General features: G+C 40.4%; 1 protein-coding gene across 5 annotated transcripts in view; it reads left to right on the forward strand.

The window, feature by feature from the left end:
- The first annotated feature begins 1,808 nt into the window (after positions 1 to 1,808).
- The window catches only part of LOC101165248 (cell adhesion molecule 1), a 501,577-nt gene continuing 488,254 nt past the window's right edge, over positions 1,809 to 15,131 (forward strand). For 2 of the 5 annotated variants that reach the window (XM_023962567.1, XM_023962566.1), the window contains exon 1: positions 1,810 to 2,039. In XM_023962567.1, the coding sequence (XP_023818335.1) occupies positions 1,967 to 2,039 (73 nt within the window). In that variant the 5' untranslated portion in view covers positions 1,810 to 1,966. Of the gene's footprint in view, positions 2,040 to 15,131 lie in introns of all 5 variants that reach the window. The other 3 variants (XM_023962565.1, XM_023962568.1, XM_023962569.1) reach the window with 3 other exon arrangements.

The raw sequence follows: 15,131 nt of genomic DNA on the forward strand, positions 1-15,131 counted from the left end.
CTAAATTTTGACCAAATAAAGTACCAGACATTGGTTTATTATGATTAAACCTTTTTAATTGGTACCAGCATTTAAAACAAGTTTGTTATAACTTTACACAAATATTTTTTGACAATTCTATACTGAGAAATAAATAATCTGTGACTGTATTGCTAAAAGCCCTTTACCAATGACCATGTTTTGGATTTAAATAATATTGCGAGAAAAAGCTTTGACGTTGAATGTTTAAAGAACAAGAAGGGGCGGGGCATTATCTACAAGGTTAAAGGTGACCCGGAGGGTAAAAAATCAAAGTCTGATATAATCTTTTATTAGGGTGATGGGGGGTTCAGGTTCAGCCCTTGATGCACCTTAGGGGGAGGGTCCCCCTCCCATGGTTGCCATACGGAATAGCCCCCCCCTCCTCAGTTTTATTTGCACCTTAGACATGTAGGGCCCTTGGTGGGGGGGTGCTTGGACATCACTGCCAGCAAGCAACAGATGTCCTTTTAGCGCCCTACCCGCCAATTTTAACTGCACCATAGACATTTAGGGCCCCTTGGTGGGGAGGGTGATTGAACATTACTGTGAGTAATCAGGAGATGTCCTCTCAGTACCCTACCAAAATTCAAAGACTGATAAGAGATGAGTATTGGATGTGGTCACATGATCCATTTGTTTATATTGAGCTCATTTCAAGCGGCGTCCCTGCTGTTGCTTAATATAACACTGGCAAACGTTGACTTTTGTCAAAATGGACAAACAGAATAAACCATCCGGTTCTCAAAAAAAAAGTGAAGGGTTTTCTAAAACATTAGAAGACAGATCTTACTTTTGTTAGTTTTTAAGTCAGCCATTTAATACACACTATTACTGTAAATAAAAAATGTGTTTATTTCTTCATCTTTAAATTTTTTTTTAATTTTTCAATCAAATTATTTAAAAATTCCACTTCCACAGAACACACTAAAACTGTTAAAGATTGAGAAGGAGAATATCTATTTCTTAATAAACACCAAAAAACCCATTTTCATACGAATGGCCTTTAATAAGCTATTGGTTCTGCCTGTCTGCTTTTCAAACTGGTTGTGTCCGAATTCTTTCCCTACTCACTACATCGTAAACTGTTTAGTGTGTTCGCCATTTTTTAGTGCTGTCCGAATCTACAATTCCAAAATCCAATGCCCAAAAAAATCTCCCAGAGGTCTCTGCAGAAAACCAGTCTCCGTCAATTCTTCCTATTTTGGCGAATATAGACCACAACCCATTGGGTTTGAATATTTTTTGCAAAGGAAATGTATTTAAATGTAAATTTTAAATAAAATATCAACATTTTTATCTTCAGATCTCAGTGGATTTATAAATGGTGGTTGCAAAACGCTCATATCAAAGAGATTTCCACTTCATGAAATCGATGATGTCATATTGGCCGTTTGAAAAAACGTGTTATACAAATAATATAATGAAATATAATTTTATAAAGTTAAATTATTACAAGTAAAAAATAAAAATATATTTGCTTTTTTTTTTTTTTTTTGTCAGCCCATCTAGTGGTGATTTGGTGAAAAAGCTCCGGTTAATTATGTTTTAAATGTGCTTCAACACGGAAGTTAGGAGTTAAGTCTTGATTTAAAAATAAAACTATGCAACCTAAACCAAATATATTAAATAATGGGCGATTTAAAAAAAACTATAATATTATTTTATATTTTGTGTGCAGTAAATCTAAAAGCAAACCATGACTTTTAATAATCTAAACAGTGAGTCCACCCCCGCGGCAGCTCCGCGTTATTATCTTTTATCCCCCCCTGCCCATGTGACCAAAGCTCCTCACATCCCCGCGTGCATTCGGAGTGAACACAAAGCATCGTGCTTGGGAAGAAGCGCGCGTGGAAACGTGTACCCTCCCATCTTTGCGCATATCATTATCCGAGTCCCATTCTAGGTGAAGCTGCCTCTCTCTGCCATACTGAAGCAGGTGTCCAACATGGCGAACGCTGGCAGCGGCTCTTTGGCGACTCTCCTCTTTCTAGTCCTCTTCCCAGCGGCTCTTCACAAAGGTAAGACTCCGCTGTTGACGTGAAATCCTGTCGGATTTCCACGGATGCAAATGTATGTGTGTGTGTGAGGGGTGGGGGCTAAGCGGTTTTAGCGGCGTCCCCCCCGGTCGATGTCTGCGCGGATGAGCGCTTGCTGTGGAAGAACTAGCTCTCCGAAAAGTTGACGCACAGAGCAGAAAAAGCGTGTTTCTGCGTGTTTTTAGGTCTGAGCGTGCGTGGCAGGGTTGGTGCCTACGCGGATCATCACTTTTCTCGGGGTAAAACGCCGCGTGGATTGTCCGCTCCACAGCTGGGAACTCCGGCAGGAGACGCTGAGGGGAAAGAACCGCGTGGTTTTGCTCCAGTCTCCCTTGAGTTGTTTGTTCTGCGCTCCGCGCGCTCCTCGCTTGGTTACTTTTGCGGCTTTTTTTGCGCGGAAACGCGCTGTAAATAAATCACAGGGAGCAGTGGTGCGTTAAAGTGCAGCAAACAGAATCCTAGACTACGTGCGCACTGGGAAACTGCCAAACAACGCTGTGCGCTTTACTTGGTAACTCGATTAAACGGCACAAAACGCAAATTGGTGAAACCCTGCTGCTGAATTTGTGTTGCTGTACGGATTGGGTGGGAGAAAATCCTCTATTTTTCTTTCGAAGTTGATATTTCAGAGGAACAAGTACGGCTCTGTGTTTGGAACGCGAGCCAAAGTGAGAGGAAGCCTTCCGGGCTGCATCTCCAACCTGCCGCCGCGCGCGCAGCAACTCCGGCTGGCAGAAGACACGAGATAAAAAAAAAATGTTGCCCGAGTTCGCGCTTGCGCTGCGGGCTGCGCTCTCGTAACCCTGGATCTGCAGAGGCAGCGCGCATGGAGAAACATCAAAGCTCTCCTAATCGCACTTAGATGGTTTCAAGAAGCGGATGCGCTTCAGATAAACCCGGTGAGGGGCAGGCGGCTGCGACACGATTCGGTACGCTGTAAGCCTAAGCGGCTGCTGGGTTTGGGGAAGGATGCTGGCGGAACAAGCGCGCGCCTTTATGCGCCGATTTGTGAGGGAAAAGTCGTCTTTGAAGCTGTTCTTTCCATGTTTATGGGTTCTGCTTGGTTCTGTCCCTGAGCGTTCACAACTGAGAGCGCTCTTTCCACCTCCACTTATGTAATAAATCATCATCTGCTTGGATTTATCTAAAGCAAGGCTCATAAATCTGTGTTTTTTTACTGAGTTAGACCCTCAAACATGGAGACAGTTCTCCACATTTGTCACATTGTGGATTACCTGCTAGTCCTCATCCAGATTTAGCCAGTAAAATTGTTGCGCAGTGGTATTTTTCCCCCTTTTTAATAATTTATATATTTTCAAAGAAGTCAGCAAAAGCCTCTCAAAGTAAATGGGTCTATTGTTCTTCGGGGAGTGTTGCTTTACCTTCATGGTAATGGCTCCAGTGATTTGACTCAAGGCTCAGGGCGCACTTGCACAAAGCATATCAATTATTTAGCTCCAGCTGCATACTGTAAGCACACATTGTGCCCAGCATTTACAGGCTGTTTCTGCCTCCGCCTGCATGTGCAGACGGATGGAACCTGGAACAATGATGGCGCTTTTCCATCAACTTTGCAGCGTTACAGTTTAGTGATTTGGCCACTGAGGAAACAAATGGGGCAACCAGAAAAGTTTCGGCCTGAGAACCCTGATTCGTGGCGAGCATGGAGCCACAAGTGAGAGGAGAATGTGCCCACTTTATGATTGTAGCAGCCTTTTAGTGAATAAAACGAGTAAACTTGATGTTTGGAGAGGAATGGTAGAGATATCTTCTAATATATAAACAATAATAGTACAATTCTTACAAACTGCAGTGACAAGTTTCAAAGATAAATTTAAATTTAGATGGAGAGATTTTCTTTTTCAGATGTTCTTCTCCTCCGTTATCCCAATGATAGACTATAGACATGAACACCAGCATGTTTATTCGCTGAAGTTGAATGCGTGCAGTCCTGAAAACCGTCTTTAAGCGGCTCCTTGAGAAAAGTATTGATTAGGGCTGCAGATGGCACCCTCAAGAGCAGCAGAGGTGGGTGCGAGTTCGAACGCAGCACACCCTGACCGTCAGCTGATACTCTGGAGCTGGGTGGCAGTCATTTTTTTTTTTTTTACAAGATTTAAAACTGCTCCCTTGGATTCCCTTTTAAATTAAGATGAACCTGCTGGGCTCGATCTCAAGTATCTGTGCTTCTTTCAGCTTCAACCGAACGCTAAAGACCCATTCTGAACATGTTTTTTATGTTGTTGATGCTTTTAACATGCTCTTGTGGCATTTTTCTATTGATGGAGGAGATATATTAAGAAAGTTAAGATCAAAATTGCATTTCTGAGTTATTTTTTAGTATAAATCGCTGTAAATCAGGAGCAGACAAAAAAAATGCCGTTTGAAAAAGAGCTTTTTTTGTGGCGTAGAAAACTGGCGGGTCAGAAACACCCCGCTCTGCTCCATTCCGATTCATCCAGTTGTAGACGACTAGAATTATGTACGTCTTTGTTTTCCACCTGCTTCAAAACTGTACAGCTGGATAGATTGGGGGTGTGAGGAGCTGTGATATAGCAGGATAGTGTGTAAACAGATAGCGCTCAGTTAAGTGTGACGGGAAGAGGGGGCGGGGTTGCTCGGAGCAAAAAACTTTGTCTTAGAAAACGACACAGGTTTTTTGATTTTTGGGTAAAAAGCATGTCATCGTAATCAAAAGACCACTGGGGACGCGTTTAAAATAGATCAAAAGGTGATCGAAGTGGGACTTAAATTATGTTTAGTTGTGAGCATTTGTATGTTTTAACCTGGCTTTATTATGAAGAAATGAACCAGCAGGAGTGAACCTAATGTGGCATCAGAGAGGAAGGTGCTAAGTTAATCCGGCAGACGTTGTTGTCACACCTTTTATACTGATATACAGTCCGCTGTATATCTTAGCAAATGGATTGATATGGACTGTAAAAGCTTGATTAATGCTCGGCTGACAGCATGATTTATACCCGGCACATTAGTGCTTTCTTGCCGGCTTTCATATCCCTTTATTTACTGCTACATTACCGTTGACATGTAAACTGAGGGGGGCTTCAATCGTCAGCTTATCATTCGAACAGTGAAGATATAGGAAATGTTCTTAAGTGGAAACTAAAGTCAGGAGTACAGGATTTGTTCTTTTTACTCAGAAGAGCTTTATTTTGAAGGTGGTTTTGGAGCTCGGTGTTATGGTGATAGCTTTGAATTTTTCTTAATTGAGTGCTGTCTTCCTTCATCTTCTATAAAATAAGTCACTTCAAGTTGCTTGAAGTAACAGTTTCTGTCTTTTTAGCTTAAAACATATTTTAGAAATTCCTAACTGTATATTGTAATAGATACAAGAAAATGAAAGCTCTTCTCTTTCCCATTCATTTGAACAGCATAGTGCAGAGTAGGCCTGCACCATATGAGGAAAACTCGCGGAATACGATGTTGATCAATATTGCGATGACGATATAACTTGCGGTACAAGAACAGATAACAAAACAACCAAAAACATTAGTCCCATTTTACTACAACTGTTTAAAAACTCCAAATGATCACCTAAATAGGAGGCAATCATCTAACACAAAGGGGCTCCATCCGATTGGTCAACAACGTGAAGGCGTCCATTTGACTGGTCAAATGCATAAAGGGATTTATTTGATTCGTTAAATATTTCGAGCTGCCATGAGACTGTTGTAGCACATTTAAGGTAACCATTTATTGCAATTTTCCCACAGCTCGATCTGGCGATAACGATAAATTTGCACTGTATTGTGCAGGCCTAGTGCAGAGAAACGGGTGAAGGGGGCTTTTCTTCTTTTAATGACCTTACCTGACAGATCTGTCACAGGTCACAAATAGGTTGAGTCGCAAAATCGGGAGGAAAAAGAAACAACTTTACAAGAGTTTCCTTTTAAAATGTCAATAAATCTGGTTCTATAGTTGGTTATAGTAGTTAGACAACCTGGGCTAAAATCTGATTAGTGTTAAGGGATGGGGTTGATTGAAACTAACTTGGAACAGGTTTGAGAGACCCAATTTATGAGGAAACTGCTTTAAAACGTGTTTTAAACAGAGCCGTCTGTCACAGGTTCATCCATGGCTAATTATTAGTTTTTCTTCCTTCTTGTTTGTTTCTTCTTGTTCGTCTTTTTATATATTTATCTTTAAAGTCCCACTCCGATCATATTTTGATCTATTGTAGAAGTGTTTCCAGTGGTCTTTTAAGTGTGATTATACCATTTTTAGCCCAAATAAAAACTGTTGTTCTTGCTGAGAGCTTTGAGCAGGGACCCTGTAACCCGCCCAGCGTACGTTCTATGACACAAATAAGCTCTTTCCTAGGTGCTCCGGATTCACAACAATTTAAAAAAAGAAATACTCAGAATGAAAACTTGAGCTTCATTTTCTTCAAGAACATGTCCAAAAGACCAAAAACACATTGGACTAGCTAAACTTTTCATCCAAACGTTGCTTTGTGCTTCCCGACATCCACCAAGATCTGGATTAAAAGACATTTTTGTTTCTTCAGATTCTTAATCCAAATCACTTTGGACATCTGACCTTTTTTCACCATGAAAGGTCAGATTTTAGCAGCACTGTAAAGATGTGATCTCCGTGTCCATGTCACGATGCTGTGACTCAAATACATTAGTCAACTGGGGGGATGTTGAATCTACTTTTAGTTAACGCTACATTTCATGTCATTAATAAAAAAATATAGAAGCTTTTATTCTCAAATACAAGCCTCTGTACGATGGAGTATTGGGGCCACCCAAAAATAGAGAAATAAGCAAATATATGAGAATAAAGTCTTATATTTATGAGAAAACAGTCAAAATATTACAATAATAAAGTTGCAAAATTATGAGTCATTAATTTTTGAGGATACAGTTAAACATTTATGAAATAAAAACACTTTCCACCAGCAAAATTGAAAACATATTCTTTAAAAAGTCGTAATTTTATAAAAAAAATATGAATAAAAAATGTGTGACATATATCATAAATTTAACAGAAAAAAGACCAATATTTTACCAGAACAAATTCCCCAAATTATATAAAAAAATAAAAATGTTACGAAAATGGTCATAAAATTATGAGAAAGTCCTAAATTTGCTAGAGTACAATTATGGAAAAAATAGATTTGACACTTTCTGAGAAAAAACAACAACTTTATTCTTAAAAAAAGTCTAAATTTTATGATTTTTAGCTTTTAATATGTTCCAACAGAGACAGTTGAACATTATCTGTTTAATTTTTGTTGCAGACATTTGGATGGACATCCCACTTCTAAAAGCTCTCGCTAAATTTGCTTTACATTTTTTGTAAAAGTCCAACTTTTATTCATTGAAAGTACAACTTTTCTTTTGAAAAAGCTTTTTTTTTCCCCCCAGGAAATTTTTGACTTTTTAAATAATATATTTACAATTTGGTTCTCACATTTTTAAAAAAATAATTTTACAACTTTATTCTCATATAGTTTATTTTTTTTAATGGTTTTTCAAATACTCCCTCCTACCGCTGATGAGCAATCCTCTGTTTTAATATTTGGTCACCTGGCCCTTAACAAAACTCATACATCCTTCCTGTACAATAATTAACCGGTAAATAAAAGGAAAACCATAATTGACGATTCATTCTGATGTTGTAGCAGTGGGTGGGTTTGATATTCATTCAGAGTTTGGTTTGGAAGACTTTTCCTTTTTTATTGAGGTGAGGTTATTCCATAGCTGCTGTTTCCATTCCCCGTGCGGTGGAAGTTATTGACATATTGACTGAGAGGCTGTTATCTCCTGCAAATCACAATCTGCATTTTGCTCATCTCCCCAGCTGTTTGAAAACAATCTTTTATTTGTGTATCGGACACAGAGGAGCTCTGTTGTTACTGATAAAGCTGCAATGTTTTATTGGAGATTTCTTTTTGATACAAGAGCTGCCTTGCTGAATTTACTGCCTATTTTAACTGCCTACATTTGTTTTTGTACTTTACAAAGGACTTTGACTTAAAAAGGATTTTATTTTTGTTGGTATTTGATCATAATGGAGTTTCGGAGTAGCTGGATCCCAGCATGTGATTTGGCCTGGAGTCAAACTGCTAGAAGCTCTGGTGATGGAGAACAGGTGCGGAAATGGACATGTTGTCTGTTTTGCCCCTCCAGCTCTGTCCTCCTCCTGTAACGAGGGACAATAGCTTTGCTGGTGGAGGGAGGGAACCTCAAGTGCCTGACGTCCTCCTCCTCCTCCCGGCCCCGCCAGTCTTCAAGTGACTCAGCCGCTGACAAGCCAACAGATGACTGCTGGGTCGCATCTGGCCTCCATGCACTTAGTGTAATCAAAGAGAGAAAAAAGGTTTATGGCCTACTTGTTAGTGAGCCGCCGACTGATGGGATGTCAAGTAAGCACCCTCCAATTTCAAATCTCTTGAGGGGAGTGGGTGTTTGTTGAGGGGTGGGCGTGGGCAACAATCTGCCATTGAAAAAGCAGCCCACAAGCAACCTGACCACAACAGAAGTGAGATGAATCAAACTGAAGTCACTGTTGAATATTCATGTTGCATTTGCATAGTATTAATTCCTGAAAGATGCTCTCCGATCATCTTTTGATCTATTTGATCCCAGTCTTTTAGTTATGATGATGCTGTTTTTAGCCAAAGTCAAAGAATCTGTGTCGTTTTTTCTAGGACATAGTTTCTACAGAGCGGCAGGAGTTGATTAGGAATTCACCTCTGAGTTGTGGGTGACTTTATTAGTGCGAAGCAATCCCGCCCCTCTTCCCTTCCCCACGGCTGAGATACCTCTTTTTACGAGCTCTCCCACTAGCTCACAGTCAACCTAACACAACCGGCGCAACAAAAATGGTGCGGGTCTTTAAGCACCTACAGTAGGTTGACATTTGGCTCTACAACCTCACTATTCCGTCATCTCCTGTACAGATTTGGACCATTTTTTGCCTGCAGACAGCTCGTATCCACCCATAAGGGCAGTTGTGACGAAGGCAATAGACAGATAAATCATCTTAAAAGACTTTTAGACTACATTTTTGAATTTATTTGGGAGCAAATGTCCCACAAATTTGAAGCTGTATTAATTGTCTATCTGTGTATTGTGTATTTGGAGGTTGGTCTAAGTTTGAACCCACAGAAAGTGGGTACAAGGAGACTTTTATTGTTTTTGTTTTTTTGATGGAATCAAATATCAGCTCCAGCAAGCGGAATAATTTTCATTTTTGTGATGTGCATTCCCTCCGAGTGACTTTTGTTTGCCCTTGTTGTCAGTGCTGCCATTAAGTAGAAGCCGGCCTGGTAAAATCCAGGACTTTTGCTAAATAAAGTCGGGTCGGCTGTCATTTTTGAGCTCGATTTGCTTTAATGGGTGGCAAAATGTTTTGTAGTCACCACTTGCAGCTTTTCTCTCCAGTCTGCTGGTGTTCCCGAGCTGCCATAGCTCAGTGGTTGTCACTCAGTGATGGGCTGTCCTTTGGTACATCATGCATGTAAACATGTGACGGGAAGAACTTCAGAGTGGAGGCTGAGACAGTTCAGCCTGCTGACACTGTCTTGGGATTAACAGCTATATAGGTTTAAAATCTTGTCAGGCCCTCTCTGCTGGATTATTACATTACCCCCCCCCCCCCCCCTTTGCATGGGGGGTGTTTCCTTTCAGTTGATGCACATGACCAGCTGGATTGGGATCAGTTAGAATTCGACACTCCAAAAACAATCCTTTTGGAAAGAAATCTTATTTGAGCTACGTGTGAAAGGTGCCTGAACCCTACAGACCTAAATCTGCTGTCCTGACATCTTCAAGTTCCTAAACAAAAGTTTAAGACAAAAGAAAAAGTATAATTCTGGTATTCTAACCAATTCTGGTATAATAACCAGAATTCTTGTTGGTTGACTAAAAAAAGGTAACCTTAAACGTCCAACCTACAAGCGTTTTTCTTTTTTCCACAAAGGAATGAGGTAAACCTGCTTTGAAACAAAGAATAAACGGTAGAAAAAATTCAAAGTGTGGCTCTTTCTGTTAAGTACAAACTGCAAAAGGCAGCATTTTAGTCAAAGTAGCGGTTGCTTATCTTCATTGGAATGTTGTTTTGCATCAGCGGGGGCTTGTCCGTTCTTTGAAGGACACTCGGTGCAGTGCTCAGTTTTCGGATGCATTGGAAAAGATGCTTGTAAAGTGAAGATTGACTTCAGCCAACGCTGAGCTGGTTGTAGTAAAATGAGGTTTCTTTTGAGTATCTCTGAGTTTTATGTGGTCCAAGCATCCTAACCCATTGTTTTGCTTTGCAGTACTATTCTTTTAACCCTTTAGAACCGCAGTTGTCACAGATAACAACACAATAACACAACGCTCTTTGAACTACCGTGACCTTTACGCAGTTTATCTAATGGATTCTGACATTGGCGCAAAGACGTTTTTTTTTTTTTCTGTTTGAATCAGCTGATTAACGTTGATGGCATATGCCCTTCACTGTTGTAAAGTGTTGCATATGAGTGTAGTGCTGCTTTTCGCTGCTTCAGAATCCGTTGGACTTGCGTTCCTTTCCTGAATGGTTGAAGAGTTGCTGTAATTCAAAGCTCTACTGTTAAAGGGGCTAAACGTACTTTTGCTACGCTGATGATTATTTAAAGAAATCACCTGCCCTAAACATTGCTGACTGCGTATATGAATTGCAAATCCATACCATTTGTTGATCAAGGTAAATCTAGTTTGGCGTTTTCTTTCTCTGATCGTTGATTTAAGGGTTTCCATGGCACCTAGTCTGCTCAACACTGTGTCTTCACTGGTTAGTGTGCAACAACTCTGTATATTTAAAAACAATCCAGATTTTCTATTTTAATGTGTAAGTGGCAGACGACTCATCTTCATTTTTCAACTTCATCATCTTAGTCAATTATTTCTGTGGAAGCTCATCGTGGTAAATGTGAAGATTAATGTAGCGTTAAATTAATTGACCCCACTTACTTCATTTTTCAGTATTATGTATTTCCAATACTTATATGCTTGTGTGTGGCATTTCTTCTTGTATCACTAGAATGACTTGTAAGAACAATTAATTTGCTTTTGTCATAAACCATTGCTGTTGCTTGAAAAAACAAACAAATCTATGACTCCTTTCAATCATCCAGTCAGCTCTTCACCAGGAAGCCATTAGAAGACAAATCAGCTTCTGAGATTCATATTATGGCCGTTTTCACCCAACTTGGGATTTTTTACAATTGTTATATGCTACATCATTAACATGCTTACATTTAAATAACTAACAAAAGTGTCTTTTGTTGGTCAAATATTGCTTAGCTTTGACAAAACACTTGTTCTTGAAAAAAGGGAAAATGCTGATCTTTTCCAACTTTTACCGAGTTTGTGTTACTTTGGATTTGTCGATTTGCTGTGTTTTGTTGCTTCGCAGTACAGTGGACTGCAGCAAGGTTCACTTACAAGCAAAACCAGGCTAAGATTTCCAAATCTTTACCACAGTAAAGATGAGCTGTCACGCCTTCCAAACAAACTCTGGTCAAGACGTGAACACCACTGTGTGAATATGAAGCTTTAGATACTTTCTACTACAATCAAAACCATTGACTGTACATGAGTACTGGAGCGAGTAAGTGAAAACCCGTCAATGACTTCCAGCTCCAATGAAATGAAATCTATTCGGTCACAATTCTTTCGTGATACAGATGCCACCATGTTGGACTCAAATGTCTTCAGGAAGCAGTGATTGGTCCAAGTGGGTCTGAGTCATCTCTATAGCAACCACTCTTGGACTTGAGTGGACTTGATGGACGTCAACAACCCGTCTACTTGAAAGCGGTTTTGAACGTTGGGGCCAGTGGGCACCACATACTTTAATGGAGGCATCTGATTGGCCAGTTTATAACTTCCACTAGAAGGTTCTAAACTAGCCAATCAAGAAAGCAAGAAAGTTGTTTATTTTTCCATTGAAATCTATGAGGTTTTGGCTTCTTGGTGCCAGCAGGTACTTCCTGTTTGGAACGCCAGGGGGGAGGGGTCACTCAGTCCAGTTCTCATTTACAATCAATAATCAAAACAGGAATAGTAAACCCTTTCATTACAAATTACAAGTTGTTTTCTAGTTCTACAGGATAATTTACTTGTAGAACTAGGAAAGCAATGTTAATGTAGAAATGTGTAATTTATCCATTTTTATTTATCCGTTTACACATTCTTAGTACAATTGTGAAGGGTCACATAGATCTTTAAACTGCATCAATACCAGTTTGTTTGGTCAATGGACCAATCTAAAGTCCCAAGCAGACTATTGTAAGTCACAGCATGAAATGTTTTCCATTTAAGTTTTTGAATTTACAAATGCCCATAAGTGGTCTTTGATTGCTCCTTTCCTCTCGGTTTGAGGCCTTCATCATCTTGCTCAGCTGTGAAGTCGCAGAAAGGCGTCGCTTGCTGTAATTGGGTCCATTTTGCTTGCATTCATAGATACAATGCTGGGTTTTACAATGAATGAAAAAGGAATCGATGCAGATCATTTGTGCTTTCAACCAAATAAACAATACAGCTTGTGTTCTGTTGTAATCATCGGAGGAAGAAATGAAAGCCCTTCAGAATACAATGCAGGTACGCATCAGCTGTGGCGGCGCAGAAGGCCTGACTGATCAGGGTACCGCGGTTTTTCATTTTGCACAGGATCCCAGCTTGTATTACATTTCAGTGAATTTGCTCCTGATGAGACCCTTCAGGGTGTGCCACTGTCTCCTGTGGAAGTGGATCTTGTCTTCCCGCTGCGCTCAGCTCTGTCCTTTGTCTCTGCCATTGTAACTCTGTCGTCTCTGAGATTTTCTGCTCTAATGCAAGACAGCTAAAGCACAATAAGGCAATCCTATTTGCTTTGTGTCTTGTCTGAATGATGCAAAGGGAAATCTTGGCAGAGAACAATGTCTTTGATATGGCTCTCTGTATTGTAACGATATGCGGTACAATTGATTTTATTTGGTGGCGCAATCTGATTTCCCTCGTGGAAAAAGCTGCTCTTTCTGGGGTTTATTTGTTTTTTCACCAGTGGCTGTTGGGCCAAACAGGACGGCAAAGTCTCTCTTCAGGGATCGCACCGCCAACATTTGACACCGCCGAAATTCCAGGGTAATACTTCAGAGTGTGCGATTGGATAACTGTGTTAAGCTTGTGACCAACTGTGCTGTTTTCAATCTTTGCACAGTATGGGTAAAGCTGAACATCACTGTGCTTTGTTCCCACACTTGGCTCCTTTTTAAAAAATGAATCACTGCAGAATCTGAGGAACACTTTTAACCAGACTGTTCATGTCTCATGGTTCCAGCCATGTGCCGTGTATTTAGTCCGGCATTGTTTTCTCCCTTCTAATGTGGCGCTTAAGGACTCAAGTACAAAGGAATTCTAGTCATTAGATGGGGGAGTTTTTCATTTTATCTTGGACATCTTGCAGTTTCAGACATGCATCATTGGATCTGCTACTTTTTTGTGTTGTTCCCCTCTAATAAATTCAATTTCCTTGAATTGGAAAATGAGAAAAATGTTATCTGGCATCACAAATGGTCGTCCTTAAGTGAGGCTAAATATAATTTGTTTTAGAAGAGATACTAGCATAAAGATTCAATTCAATTCAATTCAATTTTATTTGTATAGCCCAAAATCACAACAACAGTCGTCTCGATGGGCTTCGAAGTAAAACATGAAATCAAAAGGATCACGAATACAAAGAGTTCAATAGAAAAATACTAAAATGAACTAACAAACTGACTAAGCTATACTGGCATCCCTGCCCTTAGACCCCCCTTCGCGGTAAGGAAAAACTCCCAAAAAAACCGGATTCCGGAAAAAACGAAGAAACCTCAGGGGTGCCCACATGAAGGAGGGATCCTCCCCCAGGACGGACAGGCGATTTACCAGAACTCTTAGAGACGAATTAACTTATCTAAATCTACAACTACATATATAAAAGTCCAGCAGACGTGCTTCATCCAGCCGTGGTTGTGGGGACAGTCAAAGGCGCGAGTCGAGCCAGAGGCAGGATCCACAGCCAGGTGTAGGAGCAGGAGCAAAGGCGAGGTAAACGGTCAGGAACTGGAGCACGGATGAGCCAACTGGAGTCTGGAAGCACTCCCACTCCCCAGGAGGGGAGAGGAAAAGAGGGACAATACATGAATCGCACTGCACCAAACAGAGGCATGGAGAACTAAATGATAAATTATGATCAAGAATAGAGGAGAGGAAGGGTAGAAGTAAAAAAGGAAAGAGGACAGAACCCCAGTGCACCATAGTTACCCCAGCTTCAACTTCTAGCAGCCTTTTAAAAGAAATAGTTATTATTAAGTTTAATTTAAACAAACTAACATTAAGTTAAATAATCTCTGAATACTAACTAGTCTGACAATAAGCCTGTCCAAAGAGGAACGTTTTCAGTCTAGCTTTGAATGTAGAAACTGAGTCGGCCTCTCTTACATGAGCTGGGAGTTTATTCCATAAGACAGGGGCTTGGTGACTAAACGCTCTACCTCCAACCGTACTTTTACTAATTCTAGGAACCACAAGCAGTCCTGCATTTTGCGAGCGAAGTGTTCTGATTGGTTGGTAAGGGACTATGAGGTCCTTAATATAGGACGGGGCCATTCCATGTAAGGCCTTATAGGTTAACAGGAGGATCTTGAACTTAATTCTAGAATCAACTGGGAGCCAATGGAGCGAAACTAACACAGGAGTGATGTGATCTCTTCTGCTGGTTCCAGCTAACAATCTAGCAGCTGCGTTCTGAACAAGCTGGAGACTTCTTAAGGAACTCTTAGGACACGCTGCTAACAAGGAGTTACAGTAATCCAGCCTCGACGTAACAAATGCATGGATGAGTTTTTCAGCATCACTCTTAGAAAGTATATTTCTGATCTTAGCAATATTCCGCAGGTGAAAAAAGGCAGTTCTACATGCCTGAGATATGTGAGCCTTAAATGATAAATCCTGGTCAAGTAAAACCCCAAGGTTTCTAACTGTGGAATTGGGGGCTATACTTATACCATCCAGGGAGACTATCTGAGCAGACAGAGTATCTCTGAGGTTTTTAGGA

This window comes from Oryzias latipes, chromosome 14 (assembly GCF_002234675.1).
Source record: "Oryzias latipes chromosome 14, ASM223467v1".
Classification (NCBI taxonomy): Eukaryota; Metazoa; Chordata; class Actinopteri; order Beloniformes; family Adrianichthyidae; genus Oryzias; species Oryzias latipes.